Genomic DNA, 15,042 nt, shown 5'->3' with positions numbered 1-15,042 from the left:
TGTCTCCACTGGGAAGCCTTCCTGAACCTCTTGGGCAAAGTCAGACTCTTCTTTCCCATTGTTAAATCACACCCTGTGCTCTAATTGTGTGTTTACGTTGTCTCCTCCATCAGACTGGACGCTGGGGAAGGAAAGAGGAAGGGCCTTGTTGGATGCTTCTTTGTGTCCCCCACGGGCGCTCAGCGCAGTGCCAGGCACAAACTGAGTATTAAGAAAACATGGCCAAACTAGAGCCTGGCTTCTCCTTGCAACTTTACGTTTTTCTAGAAAATTAGTTCAATATTCTTAGGAAAAATTATCTCATGATAAAAGAGTGAACAAATGCCTTGTGGTTAACAGCAAAATAAAATCGCAGGTGCGGCCTCTCACCTGTGCTCCGGGTCAGAACAGGGCTGCTACCCAGGAGTAGGCTTCGTACTGCCAGGCTCCAGTGCTGAGCTGCAGACTACACGTCCCAGAAGGCCTTGTGACAGTACATCTCTCCACGCCCCGCCCCCTCCCAGAGGGGTGAGGCAGGGCCAGAGGGCGGGGCCCAGCGGCTGTGAGTCCCGGGACGCAGTCTGGGGAGTGAAAAGCCCCAGGCGCTCTGGGGCGCACAAAGCGCAGGCGCAGCGGGTTGGGTGGCAGCAGCATCAAGTAGCGGCCGTTTTGGCAGCAGCATCCCGCAACAGGTGTAGACAGGTGGGTGCATCACGGGGAGGCTGGAGAAGGAGTTTGCACCTGGCTCTCCTGTCTTACCTGTGTCAGGGTTTGAAGAGGGTGGGGAGAGGCAGGAGAAGCAGGGGCAAGGCCGTGCCTTCAAGCCCAGGTGTGGCAGCCCTTGCTACGCAGTAAGTGGGGGAGGGGCAGAGATACCTGCTCCCATGTAAGTTGCCCTCAGGAACAAAGGGAACCTGGATTCCAATCCACGCTCATCACATACATGGACAAGTCACTTGCTATCGCTTAGAGTGTTTATCTGCAAAATAGGAGTTTAAAAGATCCTACCTGTCTAACAGTTAGTTACAGCAGGGACAAGGTAAAGTGGTATGTACAGTGGCTAGTATACTTTGCTGCACATTGAATCACCTGGGGATCTTTAAAGACTATCAGTACTTGCCTCCTGCCCCCAGGCATTCTGATTTAACTGTTAATGGGGTATGTATGACCTGCGTTTGGGGAGTTTTAAAAACTCCTACTGGTGTAATGGTTAGAAGCCAAGACTGCTGGGTGTGAATCCTGGCTCCGCTGCTTACTAATCGAGTGGGTCTGAGCAAGTGACAGGGCTTCTCCAGGCCCCAGTTTTCCGGGAGTAACAAGGATTGTTGTGAGTCTTCAATGAGATAATAGACAAAAGCACTAAGTGTACCTGGCATAGTGCTTAATCTATCACAGCTGCTACTGAACCATTATTTTACACACTTTGTAAATGGCCCAGGTGGGGTTCAAATGTGAGGGAGTCTTTTCTTATAAAGGTCCCTCATTTATTGCCATGATTCTAATATTCTGTGCTGCAAGTATTTCAGAATTCTAGGGTCTCTAACATTTTACGAGTTGCTCCCTCCAGCCTCTACCTGCCTCACAGACACACTTCTACAGATCTAGAAACAGAAGCCAGGAAGAAGGGGCTTGGCCAAGGTTATGGAGCTGAGATTGGAATCCAGGCTTCTGACCCCCACTCCCATCCCAGCACATGGGTGGCTGCCCTGCTGATCCCACAGGACAGTGCAGCCATTATCTGCTTAGAGCAGAGAATGGGGAGGAGAAAGGCAGGTTTGCCTTGTTTACTAACACTCCCTTAAATGTTTCCTCAGTGGCTCCCCTGGGAAGGGTGGGGCTCGGGGCTTCTCTCTGGGGAGCTGCTCTGGAGCTACTGATGCAGCCTGTGTGTCCTGTGGCTCTTCTGACAGGTCCCGCCTGACTCCATCCTGGAAAGTCCTTTTGAAGAAATGGCCCTGGTGAGGGGTGGCTGGCTGTGGAGACAGAGTGAGTGACCCTGGGTCCAGCCCTTGTCTGTATTGCACCTTGTCCAGGAGTGAAGGAAGTAGCTATGACAGTGAACCCTTCTCCCAAGAAACCAAGCCCTTTTTATCCTCCCTTCCTTTGTCCATCTCTTTCCTGTGCCTGAAATGTCCTTCCCATTACTGATTACTTGGTAAGCTTCTACTCTTCTTCAAAGTCCAGCTCAGATGTCCCCTTCTGTGAGTAACCTTCTCTGACTTTTCCTCTAGCCTCCACCCCAGCTCCTGCTGTAGCACCAAACTGGATTAGAGGCTCCCTTCTCCGTTCCCAGTGCCTCATCCATATCCTTGTTATAGCATCAATCTCCTTATAATATAACTGTCTTTACCTGTGCATCTCACCACCCCCAACCCCATACAGGCCCCAGACTGGGAGCTCTTCAAGGGCAGGGACTGGGTTTGATCCTCTGTGTGTCCACAGCACCCAAGCCCAAGACTGGCCACAGAACAAGGCTCAACAAATTTTAAAAATGCCTGCTTTGGAATCCATAAGGCTCTAAGAAGCTTTCTTATGTCTTTGCCCTTTCTGTTAAGATTTCCAGTCGCAAAATGTGTGAAGCTAGGGCTCAGCTTCCAGACCTACCTCTGAACAGAGTCATGATCTGAACAACAGCTTTCCTGGGCTAGTAGCCCCTCACCCTCACCCCCACCCCCGCCCCACACCATGACCTATTCTCAGTTTATTCAGTTCAGCTAGCGCCGAGCCCAGGTCCAGCTGCAGCCCCCAAGTCTTGTGGAAGACACAGACACTACACAAATGACAGTCACATGAGTCAGAGATAAGAGCTAAGATGGAGACTCAGGGTAGGCAGAGGTCTTTACCCTTGAAGAGAACTGGGATTTGACCTTGGAAGCCCCCAAGGAAATAATCAGGTCATTCGCTTACCATTCGACACATTTATAGAGGCCCTACTATGTGTTAGGGAGGCAATGAGTGAGCAAGACAGAAAGAGGACCTGCCATCATTTCAGGGGATAGACGAAGAAGGATGGTTACAACACTGGGGGCCTGGGAGTGGGGGACTCCGGGAGCCCATCCAGGGCTCCTGCTCCCAGTAGGCTATGCGATCAGCCTTCCTGGCGGGTCTGGATTTTCACACAGGCTCTATCCTCCGCCGCTGGAAGCGGAACTGGTTCGCCCTGTGGTTGGATGGGACCCTGGGCTACTACCACGACGAGACCGCACAGGACGAGGAGGACCGCGTGCTTATCCGCTTCAATGTTCGCAACATAAAGATTGGCCAAGAATGCCAAGGTGAGAAGAAGCCCTTTCCTCTCTGGCCCTGTGACTATGAGCATGGCTCTCCCAGTACGTCTGTCTGAGAACACCCACATTGAAAGGTTCTTTGCAACTTTCAGAGAGCTTCCACAGACATTGCTTCTGGGCCTCTATCAACTCCAATTCATGTGGGTATGAATTAAGAAATCAGTTCTTTACTGAGTTCCTACCCTGTGCTGGGCCCGGGCCCTATGCGGGGTCACAGAGGTGAGTCAGACACGCAGTTCCTGCCCTCCAGACATGCAGTTCTTGCCCTCCAAGTGCTAGGAACTGGGTAAAGATGAAAGGAAGTAAGGAAGTGCAGAGAGGTTAAGTGACTCGCCCAGAGTCACATCAAATCTTCTCAACTGAGCCTCGGGTTACAATTATAACAGGGTTACTGAGAGTTAGATGTACCTAACTAAGGGAGCAGGCAATGTGGAAGGGTTGAAAAGCTGTAAAGAGTAGGACAGGATCCCAAAGAAAGTGTGTGAGATCACAGGAGGTTGGTAAAGGCTGATGAACAGGACCCAGAGAAGTCAGTTTCTTTTCTTGTTCCTGGTGCACTGCGGGTACCTGGGGCTTGTGTCCTGTGCAGACCCCTTATCTGAGTCTCCCTTTAGATGTACAGCCCCCAGAAGGCCGGAGCCGAGATGGCCTGCTGACCGTGACCCTACGGGAGGGCTCCCGCCTGCATCTGTGTGCAGAGACCCAGGATGATGCTATGTGAGTCTCTCACAGGAGAGGATGGGATGGGATCTTTGGGAATGTGACCACATGCCTCCTCCTCACTGGGCCTTCTGGTTCCTTGAGGTTAAGAAGAGAGCACAGGAGCCAGTCAGTTTGGTGGAGCTGCCCAGAGTGGATTTGATGGCTCATAGTGATTGGTATGGTACTCAGTAAACTCCTCACACGGTCTGTGATGAACTCAGGCCTGTTGGAGGAGGAGTACGCACACCTGCCTCAGGTGTGTGGCCCCTGATCATCCAGAGTTGAGTACTTATCAGCCTCACTTGGGGGTGACATAAAGGAACAGAGCCCTATGGCATTCTCAGTGGACCCTCCTTCTCACTCCTTTTGAGAAGATACCCTAGTGGGCAACCGATCTAAGGAGTAGACCCTGACCTGCCTAACAGAGGCATCCCGGCGTGCAGTGGGGGCACCCCAATGTCAGATGCAAATCTACACTGCGAGGCCGAGTGTCTTACTCAGGCACCAGCTGCTCGCTCACATTCTTTCCCTTCCTACCCTCTGGCGGAGGCTCAGCTGGCTTTTGCGTTGTAGGAGAGTGAAAGAGATGGAGTGTGTGGGAGTGGGGCAAGCTGAGCTCTGGGTAGACAAAGCACAGAGCCGTCTTGTCCACCCCAGCCAGGCGCCATGGCAACCAACAAAGGCCCAATTGTCCAGTGTCTACTGGGCCTTTCCAGGGCTCTGGGGTCAGAACTTTGGGGAACTGTTTGTAGATTTGGGATGTGGATGGGGCCTACAGCTAGAGAACCAGCCCAGGCATGTCAGAATCTGAAGGCCCCTAAGAGACACCCCCAAGCCCAGCTGTCTATTTTCTAGATGGGGAAACTGGACCTTTTACAGGGTAAGGACTATGGACTAAGAATGAATTAGGAGGTCCCAGTTCAACTGAGGGCTCTAGCCATGGACTGGGGCAGGGGAGGGGGTCACCTTTGTATACTCAAAGAGATCTCCTCCTTCACAAGAGACTGGGGCTAGAGACTGGGTGGGAGAGGAATGTCTAAAATGCAGGGGCCCATCCCTCTTCTCTCGAACTCCCTCCTCATGGTCTGGTGGGGTTTGCTTTGCAGAGCATGGAAGACGGCGCTGTTGGAGGCGAACTCCACCCCGGTGAGCCCCCATTCCCCCCCTTTCTCCTCCCTACCCCTACCTGCCATGGAATCATGGGTGACGCAGACTCGGTCTCTGCCTGCCAGGAGTTCTCAGTTCCCACATATGTGAGTAAATAGACTTGTACAGACTTAGATACCCTGAGACTAAAGTGGAAAAGGACAGAAGATAGCTCGCTGGTGTTTGGAAAAGGGAGAGAGAAGCCTCCAAGAAGGCTTGTTGAAGGGAATGGCATGTGAGCTGGGGGAAAGGAATGGTCTTTTATCGAGCAACTATTATGTGCCAGGTGTGGTGCAGGTGCAATTCCAGCTGCTCACAATACTCCTGTGAGACTGGGATTATTGTTCCCTCTTTGCAGATTATACAACTGAGCTTAATTCATGCACACCACAAATATTTACTGACTTCCTACTATGTGCCAGGCACTGTTCCAAAGGCATAGAGGTGAACTAGAGAGATGCGGGCCCTGCCCTCTGAGACTCAGCCTAATGGGGAACCAGACATGAAGCAACTAATTACACAGTTAATGATTCCATTGCAATGGTGGTATTGCTCTGACAGAGACATGCAGTGGACATTCAGTGTGCAACCACCTTGGTGGCCTGATCCAGGTGGGAATTCATACAAGGCTTAAAATAAGACCTGAAGGATAAACAAATAGACTGGGTGAAAGGGTTGGGTGAATGGAACGGCTTTCTAGGGTGAGGGAACTACATGTGCAAAGGCCCTGGGAAACGTAAAGACTTTGGCAAATTGAGGAACAGAAGGAAGGCTAGGGTGGCTGGAGCTCAGGGAGTAATAGGGCAGTGAGGAAGGAAGTTGGCAGGGCCAGGCATTATGGGCTGTGTTAAAGATGTCAGTTCCTGCTAAGAAAACGGGGAAGTCATTGAAAGTTTTTAAGCAGAGAGATAGCATGAACAGATCAGACCAGATTTGTATTTTTCAAAAGATAGTCTGGCTTGTAGGAAGGGAATGAATTATAAAAGGTAAAAGTAGATGCCCAGAGACCAGTTGGAAGGCTGGGACAGTGTCCAGGTGACTGACTGGAGATCTGGATTAAGGCATCGCTGGTAGAGACAAGCTGATGAGGATAAGATATATTTAGGAGATAGTCAACAGATTCCGTGCTTGCTCTTTCTATCTGTGGTACAGTGGAGCCCTTCTCATCTAGAGAGAAAGTCCTCTGGGAAGTCACAGGGAGGACTGGGGTGCATCTAGAAACCCCCTTGGGCATCTACTTGCTGAGGACCGTGCATGGTGCTGAGCACCTGGCATCGGTTATAGCATGTAATCTTCCAACAACCCTGGTAGAGGTTGACGTTTTTAGTCTCATTTTACAGATAGGGAAGCTGAGGTTCAGAAAAGAAGTAATTTGTCCAAAGTTTCATAGTCTTAAGTCAGTGGGAGAGCCTCTATTGGAACCTAGGTCAGTGTGAGATTTTGAAGGGAGGGCATTATCTGCAGAAGGAACTGTATGAGCAGAGGCAAGGACGTGATACATGCACATGTGTGTGTGCACATGTGTGTGACTAAGGGCCAGGAGTCTGGTCTGGCTGGAGGGTAATGCATGGAGGGAAGGAAATGGGAGAGATAACCTCTGAGGAGCCATGTCATATAGGGCCTTGAAGTCCAATTGAAAGAACTGAACTTTATCCCAAGGGTTATGGGGAAGAGTAAAAGGCATTAAGCAGGAGGGCTGTGGTCAGACTTTGGAGAGCAGACTCAGGCTTCTGAGTGGAAGCTGGAGAGGAACCTGGGAGTGAGGAAGTGGCGAGGGGTAGTCAGCAGGGTAGAGAGACTTCCATTTGGGCTAACCTGGCTCTGAGCTCCAAATCCCCTTTATACAGGGCAGACCAGTCCCACCCAAGAGAGGTAGAAGGAAGGAGGCGAGGGCTGACCGTTCTGTACTCTGTGACTCTATGAAGCTGCCTTATCCCTTCCCTGCCTGTCTACTTTCCTGCTGCTCGGCTTACCACGTCTCTCCGCTCTCTGACCCACCACTCCACCTCCCCCTGCTCCACACACACTCACACACATGCACACTCGCTCTGGACCCAGGGCTTGCTTGAGCAGGGTGTGTTTGCGCCTCTGTCTATCTGTCTCTGAGTGTCCATACCTGTGTGTGAACCTCTCTCTATCCTGTGCCTTCTAGGCATGACCTGTACTTTGTCCTTCCACATCCTTTAGGTTTTTACCCCACTGAGGGAGAAGGCTCTAGGAGGAGCCCCTGACCCAAGCTGTTCCAAGGAACACAGGGCTGGGGGTCAGCCAGGAGCAAGGCTGGTGGGGGTCAGTGAAGGGGGCAGGTGGGTGGGAGGGCAGATCAGAGCTGTTCTGTCTTCCCTGGAGGCTGGGAGCCTCAGCAGCCTGAAACAGGTAAAGATGGGCTAATTCTAGAGAGACACTGCTAACACTTCTTCTCTGTGTAACTTTGGCTAAGTCACCCGTCCCCCTCCCCGCACCCCGGTAAGCCTCGCCCCATTATCATGGGCTAAGGAGGACGAGGACAGTCCAGTCCCATCCCCTGCCCAGCTGGCAGAGGACTCCAGTAGGCTTGTTAAGAGCTCTGAGTCTCTCCAGACGTAGAGGGCCTCTGACACCTTCCTCCCTCCCCCTTCTTGGGTTTCTGTGGCTTGAGCAGGCCCCAGCCGGAGCCACCGTCCCTCCCAGGAGCCGCCGGGTTTGCCCCAAGGTCAGGTGTGTGACCAGCTCGTGGAGCCCCTGTAAGGTTGAGAGGCGGATCTGGGTAAGTGCTGGCTCAGCCCTCCCTGCCTCCATTCTGGCCACCAGGATGTGCCTCCAAGACTGGGCCTAGTCACATCCCTTCCCTGCTCACAAATATTCCATGGCTCCCCATCACCCATGGGACACCAACCAGTCCTGCTTTCAAGGCCTTGGCCTACCATAGGCTTCTCATCCCCTGAGCTCCAACTGTTCTGCTATACCCTCTGTCTTAGCTGCTCTAGACCTTTTCCCTCTTCTCAGTGTTTGCACATGCCATTCTCTCTGCTGCAAAGACCCTTAGTTTCTATATTCGCCTGACAAACTGATGCTTACCCTCTAAGATCCACCTCAAAGGCTGCTACCTCCTCAGGGAAGACTTCCCAGCCCTCCAGGCATTGTCATATCCTCCCACAGCCCACTGCACTAATACTTTGTACTATCTTCATTCTGCTTGGTTTCAAATCTACTTATTTCTGTCTCTATTCTCTCATGACTCCTGGAACTTCCTCCAAGGCAAGGACCAGGTCTGATCAGCTCTGTCCCTATGGAGCCTGGCACAGTGCTGGGTATACAGCAGGAGATCGATGAGTACTTAGTGATGAGGAGAGTCTCTTTTGACTCTTCTTATTCCTAGTGCATGAGGGTCAGACACAAGGAGACCTCAGGCAATGTTCACTGAATGAACAAATGAGTGAATGAATAAAGGAAGCAGTGAAAAACTTTTGTTACGACATTACTACTGCATATTATTATTTAGTCCCTGTCTGATTACCTGCTTCCCACCCTGCCCCAATGTTTCTGGAAAGCAGGATTTGAGGATAAATCCTCTCTGTCCCCAGTGCCCAGCCTGGCACGGGGTGGGTGCACTGCAGGGCTTGCCTTAGAGTACCTGTGCTCTTATGACCAACTGTGAGCTCCTTTTCTAGCACAGTGGTGCTCAGTGAGTGTGGCTGTGCATTAGAATCGCTTAAGGACCTCAAAAAAAACCCAGCAAATGTTCAGATCCTACCTCTGGATGTTTTACTCTTGTAGGTCTGGGGTGGGGCCTTGGAAATCTGTGGTTTAAAATTTTTCTCCTGCTAATTCTGATGTGCAAGAACCACCAAGCCCAGAAATGCTAGGACCACCCAGTTTCTTAGATGTAGCTCTGCTGGATTCTCACTAGGCCTTAGGAATGGGCAGTGTAGGAAACCCAACTTACAAATGATAAAACTGAAACTCTGAGAGGTCATAACTTGACCAGGGTCACTTAATTCATCAGTGGCAGGGCTGGAAATCCCAGCCCAGCATTCTGAGACATCCCCCATAACCGAACTAGTTTGTTTAAAGTTGGGATTCCTAAAAATAGGACTTAAAAGGCTATACACCTTTTAAATCTTGTAATAAATACATAACAGCTTTTCTGAGGAAAGGGATCTATTTACATGTGACCTGATTGCATGACCCTGTCCCCAGTCTCAAAGGGGGCTGGGCCTATGGAGAGGGAGAGGATCAGGGATCAAGGCCTTTAGTTCTGTCTATGAGGTCTCTAGGGATACCCTTCCCCGTTGCCAGGTGACCCACATGATTTTACCTTTGGGCCTCTCAGGCCTGGAGGGTAGAAACAGGTGTGTCTCACAGGGATATGAGGTGGTGTTTTCCATTCTCTCCAGAGCCTGACAGAGACACTGGCTCACTGAGCAGCTGCAGAGCAGCGTAGGCTCTGGATCTCAACTTCTCTACCAGTAAAATTTGGCATCTGAGTGCTTAGATCTCCCTACTCCCTTCTAGGCTTAGAGCTCAGATCCTGGCCACCCACCAGAAGCCCTATCAGATCACCCTTGGGGAAGGAGCACAATGAGGGAAGTCACTTGAGACTGAGCATTGTTTGTCTGAGCCTCCATTGCTCTGGGACTGGTCATTGTCTCTAACTTGACATTGGATTTAGAGTTCGATGACTTCACTTTCAGGCTGGCCCTGTATTTGATTCACTTGTGAAATTCAATACATTAAGCACCTACTATGTTCTATTCAGGCCTGATGAGACCCAGTCCCTGCCCTTGGTGGTGGTAATGGGGGTATCTCCAAGTCTGATGAGAGAGATACTCATGGGTACACAAACAATGTCACTACAGTGATTGGTGCTGTGCTGTGCTAAGGGAAGTCTAAGGGCAATGGGTGCCCAGATGGGACCCCAACAGAACCTGAGGTTCAGGAAGAGTGATACTTGAGTTAAATCTGAAAGACAAGTTAGGTGGTTGAATAAAAAAAGTTAAGAAAGGCATCCTCATCAAATGGCATGGAGATTTGAAATGATGAGGTGTGCTTGGAGAACTTCCCTTTACAGCCAAACTTTTTGAAAGAGATGTCATAACATGTTGGTTACATCCCTTACCTCTCAACCATTTTCACCGCCCCACAGGCTGGCTTCTTCCCCCAATCGCTCCTCTGAAGAGTGTTTTTTCAAGGTCACCCATAGCTTCCAAGTCACTAAAATCATTATCTTGTTCTCTTGGCACTGGCCAAGAGGATGGACAGAAGAGCATATTTAGAAGATAAAAATCATGAGACCTGGTGACTGTGATGTGGAAGACGAATGTGTGAAGACAAGGGTGCCAACCTGATGTCTTGGTCTGAGTGCATGATGGTGGAATTTAGAGAAAAGCATTTACAGAAGATCAGGTTTGGGGTAATGGAAAGATAATGAAATCATTCTGAGACGGGTGGTGTTTAAGACACTTGTACTTCTAAGGGGAGTTGGATCATTCAGGTGTGAAGCCCAGTCAGAGAGAGATATGGGGTGGAAGGGGGCTAAGGAGAAGGAGCCAGGAGAGAAGGGGATCCTACCCCGTCAATAGTTCTGCTCCCCTGTGGGTAAAATGAGGGGCTTGGATTAGGAGCTTTCATTTAATTCAGCATATATGTATTGGTTCTTGTTAATCACTAGGCCCTGCTTGTGACACAAATGAATCAGAGTCCCTGCCTATAGGTAGCTCGCATTTGGGGTGCAGGTAGGAAAGGCCAAGTGGAAGGATAGGAACAAGAGGCACAAGCATAGCCCAATGAGAACTCAGGAAGAAAGATCCTTTCTGAGCTCAGAAGGGCTTCCTGAAGTAGGTAGTTCTTGAGTTAGGCTTTGAGGGGTTGATAAAAATCTAATAGGGGAATGAAAGGGTCAGGGAGTGCATTCTTCCCTCCCAGAGAGAACACTGACCATTCTTCTTTGAGCCTCCATCCCCAACTCTGTGGTAATGTGGAGATGATAATGCTCGTGTAAGGAACAGAGGAGGTAACATGTGAACACTTCCCTCAGGACCTGGTACATGGTAGATGCTCGATAATACTTTAATTATTTCACTTTCTTACCCTACCTTTCCCTTCCTTCCTGCCCAACCCATTTTTATTTCCTGGGCCTGAGACTTGGTCAGGTCTCCATCTCCATGGCTAGAAGAGTAGAGAAATCCATTGGGTTTCTACAAGTGGAACCACTGGAGAGGTGCTAGCAAATATTAGACTACCTATGAAGGGAAGGGAAGTTGGGAGCCATGGAGAGTTTTTGATCAGGGGAGTGCTAGGTAGGAGGCCAGGGCAGGAAAATGGCATCACTGGGAGCTGGTTATAAGGGCTGAAGCTTTAGAGGACAAGGACCATGGACCTTGTGGAGAGGCAGGGCCTTTCTTCAGGAGCTTGCTGTTCCCTGGGGACCCATTTCTAAACTTGGGGAGGCATCTCCGTGGGCCCAGTGTGACTTGAGCTGGGTGTGGTGGGTAAGGGATCGAACCTGGGCCAGGGAGTTCCAGGGCAGCTAACCCAGCGGGGCTCCCCAGGTGCGTGTCTACAGCCCGTACCAGGATTTCTATGAGGTGGTGTCACCCAACGCACACGAGGCCACATATGTCCGCAGCTACTACGGACCGCCCTATGCAGGTAAATCTTGGGCTCATACCACCCTTTCCAGATCCAGCACCAAGCCCCACCCATGGTCCATCAGTCGGGACCAGGCCCCATCCTTTTAGAGACCACGGATTTTCCCAGCAGGACCCTCCACAAGGGTCTCCCCAATGCCGAGACCCGACTAGCTCTTGCACCAGAGCCCCTCCCCATTCCAGAGCTGACCTCACCTCTCAGGCTGGCTGGCCCTTTTTCTCAGGCTACTCATTAATACCAGTTCCTGAGCAGGTAGCGACCCCTGGTGGCTAATGCGGGAATGGGCGCCTCCTCCGGGTTCCAGGTGTGGTCTGGAGGTTCTTAAGAGATCCCGGGGTTTTCTAGCCTTTCCACTCTAGTGCAAGGCCCTGGAACATCCGTAGCAGATCCAACGCCTGGAAGACGTGGGGACGGGAAGCACGTCCTTCACGCGTTAAGGCCTCAGTTTCTCTGACTGGGGAACGGGAATGTGGGCTCAGGGCCTCACCTTGGTTTGAGCTGAAGTCAAGCGGGAGGAGGGGAATGAAGATAGCTCTGCTTCCTCAAGTCCCCGGCTCTCTCCGCAGGCCCCGGCGTGACGCACGTGATAGTGCGAGAAGATCCCTGCTACAGCGCGGGCGCCCCGCTGGCCATGGGCATGCTCGCAGGGGCCGCCACTGGTGCGGCGCTTGGCTCGCTCATGTGGTCGCCCTGCTGGTTCTGAGCCCTAAGACTTGGCGCGTGGACCCTGCGCATAGAACAGACCCCTTTTTCTCCTTGATCGCTACCCTCCAACATTCAAGCCCTGCCCAACTTTTGCACCTTCCTCTCCATTAGCTCCTTCTGAGCTTGGATTATACCTCCTACTCACCCTCACTCCCAACATCGCAAGCTATCATCCCAGGCACAAATGCAACTCAAAATCCTTGTATATACCGTCAGACAGCCCAGGTATCCATCATAGACATGCATGGATATGTTTCCCTCAAACACATCAGGACACAGAAAACACAACTCATGTGGCTTCAAGTTCTCAAGGTGCTGGAGACACATGATTTAGGTTCTTCCCTCAGGTGGCTCCAGGCCTGGTGGGGAAGAGTAAACTCTTGACAAGGTGGAGTTGTCAATCCTTTGCAGTATGAGGGCAGAGTGAGAAAGGTAGGTTAGGAGTAAGATTGCTGGCCGGAGTGCAGAGCCCTAAACATCATGGTACGTCCAAGGAATTAAAGGGGAGTTCACTTGGGCTGGGGTGGAGGCAGGGGTCAGATCATGGTGCCCCTCCAGGCTAAGAAGCTTGCTGGATAAGAGGTAGATGAGTTTTTTTGGAGGGCAGTTTCATGATTGCATGTATAATGAATATTTTGCTGTTTTGTTAATACTGACCCAAACTCAAAACATTCCCTGAGTTTAGCCCATCCTTCCCACTACCCGCCTACTGATCCCCTATTCCTTCAGTGGTCAGAAATCACCTAATTCCCATGTCAGGGTGCCTGGGGCAGCAACTGAGCTGAACCTGGGGTCCCCTTAATTAGGGGGATGAGATGTTTGGGACTCTAGGATGGTGCCTCCACCTGGAAATGCACTTCTGCTCCCCAGAAGCTGGGTACTCTGTCCATAGCTGTGGCCATCACCATGTCAGGCTCTGTCTTTTCCTTCATTCTGGGGGAAGATGGGTTTTTACTCCTGGGGCTCAATCTACTTTTGTCTCAGCCCAGGAGGCCCCACATAGCCTCCCTGCAGGCCCAGCAGTCTCTCCATTTGGTCTCTTTCTAGTCTCCTCCCCCATACTGTCCCAGTCACCATAGAAATGCAAACATCCCTGCCAGAATAGCCTGCTAAAGTTCCCCTGTAGATAGGGGCTCCAGTGGCCCTGTTACAGAGACTAATAAAGGTGTGGTTGGCTCTGGCCCTGGCTCTGGCTTTGTTTGTTCTCCTTGGTCCCTGGTACATCTCCAAGACTCAGCTCCTTCTAGTGCCTTTCCTGGTATAGAGAGGAGTGTGGATTCTGAGGTCAAGTAGAACTGGTGACAGCATATGAGCTGAGCAATTGAGGCAAATCACTTAACCTTTACGGATCTTGCTTTTCCCACCCATAAGATAGCAGGCTGAAGTTGGCCCTCCGCAAGGGCTCGAGAGAGAAGCTCTATCAGGGTCTCTGTCATCTGAGCTGATGGGTGATCTGTACCCTGCCTGCTGAGAGTTGTGTGGTGTTGGGGTCTTTTCCAGTAGGTTCCCATACTTCTAGAGGTGAGTCAGTGAGTTGGTTCCAGAGATCAGGTGGCCAGGGAAGGAAACATACCATTTTGCATTAGGCCTTTTGAGGTTGCAAGTGAAACCCCCTGCTCAAACTGACTTAAGCTAAAGGGAAAACATTGGGCCATATAACTGAGAAGTCTAGAAACTATTTGGTCCAGGACTCAAACAGTGTCACTTAAGACTGCTTTGTTTCCATCTTTATAGCTACTGCACTGGTTCATTCAGGGCTGCAGTGATTATTCAGCAGCTCCAGACTCTTGGGTTCAAGTCAAGCCAAGAGAGCTTCTCCCTAATGGTGTGAATAAAAGTCCTGGGACTGATGGACATTAGCCCAAATTGGGTCCTATGGCCATCCCTGAATCTAAGGTGATCTGGAAAAGATTGTCTAAAAGAGGGCTTAGAGCAGGATGAAAAGAAGTGAGCTGGGTGGCAAAAACATAAATGTCCACCTCAATCATATTCTGAGACACCAACTTAGGAGACAAACAATAATTCAATGAGGTAGGGGACGAACATGATGCAGTGGGAGCTCTGAGGAGGAGGTATCCAACTCTACCAAGGGGACTGGGGAAAGCTTTGGGAGAGGAAGTGGAAATTTAGGGTGAATTTTGTAGGATGAGTAGGAGTTTGCCAAGTAGAGAAGGGAAGGAGAGCTTTCCACATAGAACAAATGGAAGAGGTGGCATGAGCAAAGGCCTTAGAACACTGATGTCACAGTGGGATTGCACAGTGAGAAGGGGTGGTGAAAGCGGCTAGGTTATAGAGAACATCCCACAGCTGGGTTAAGGGATCTTTTCTTTGTGCCCATACAGCCTCAGGGTTACCATTTATCATGGTCCCAATGACTCCATGTTTCTTTGCTCTCACCCCAAAGAACAGGGCAAGAGGGATGTAAACGGACATTCCAAATGCAGTTTGCTTAAAAATTTCTCCACTAATAGTGGATTGAAGCATGAATTTTTAATCTCTCAGCTGTCCAATAGACAATTATAAAATTTACACACCCAAATAAGTAAATAAAATTCATGCACCTACATTAAATGTCAGTCCTCACAAACAACAC

The 15,042-nt window shown here is 50.5% G+C and overlaps 1 protein-coding gene across 2 annotated transcripts; it reads left to right on the top strand.

Moving 5' to 3' along the window:
• Positions 1 to 388: 388 nt before the first annotated feature.
• On the top strand, positions 389 to 13,629 carry PLEKHB1 (pleckstrin homology domain containing B1). Of its 2 annotated transcripts, XM_023521665.1 has the most exons (8): positions 389 to 681; positions 1,890 to 1,965; positions 3,102 to 3,254; positions 3,881 to 3,983; positions 5,075 to 5,114; positions 7,756 to 7,860; positions 11,645 to 11,744; positions 12,311 to 13,629. In XM_023521665.1, the coding sequence occupies exons 2-8, from the start codon at positions 1,929 to 1,931 to the stop codon at positions 12,445 to 12,447; spliced, it is 675 nt and encodes a 224-aa protein (XP_023377433.1). In that variant the 5' UTR covers positions 389 to 681; positions 1,890 to 1,928; the 3' UTR covers positions 12,448 to 13,629. The 2 variants fall into 2 exon arrangements, with proteins under 2 accessions (XP_023377433.1, XP_011375683.1); XM_011377381.2 differs by lacking the exon at positions 7,756 to 7,860 and having other exon boundaries at positions 400 to 681.
• Positions 13,630 to 15,042: the final 1,413 nt, after the last annotated feature.

Source organism: Pteropus vampyrus, unplaced genomic scaffold (genome assembly GCF_000151845.1).
Source record: "Pteropus vampyrus isolate Shadow unplaced genomic scaffold, Pvam_2.0 Scaffold311, whole genome shotgun sequence".
Lineage (NCBI taxonomy): Eukaryota > Metazoa > Chordata > Mammalia > Chiroptera > Pteropodidae > Pteropus > Pteropus vampyrus.
The sequence above is the reverse complement of the archived record's forward strand: the minus strand, read 5'-3'. Positions and strand labels throughout refer to the sequence as shown.

What these genes read in the sequence shown, in the direction of transcription:
- PLEKHB1 (XM_023521665.1), top strand. Translation starts at nt 1,929, where the DNA reads ATGGCCCTGGTGAGGGGTGGCTGGCTGTGGAGACAGA. An exon ending in TGGAGGCGAACTCCACCCCG is followed by an intron (nt 5,115 to 7,755) that starts GTGAGCCCCCAT and finishes TGGCTTGAGCAG; the next exon opens with GCCCCAGCCGGAGCCACCGT. An exon ending in CTACGGACCGCCCTATGCAG is followed by an intron (nt 11,745 to 12,310) that starts GTAAATCTTGGG and finishes CTCTCTCCGCAG; the next exon opens with GCCCCGGCGTGACGCACGTG.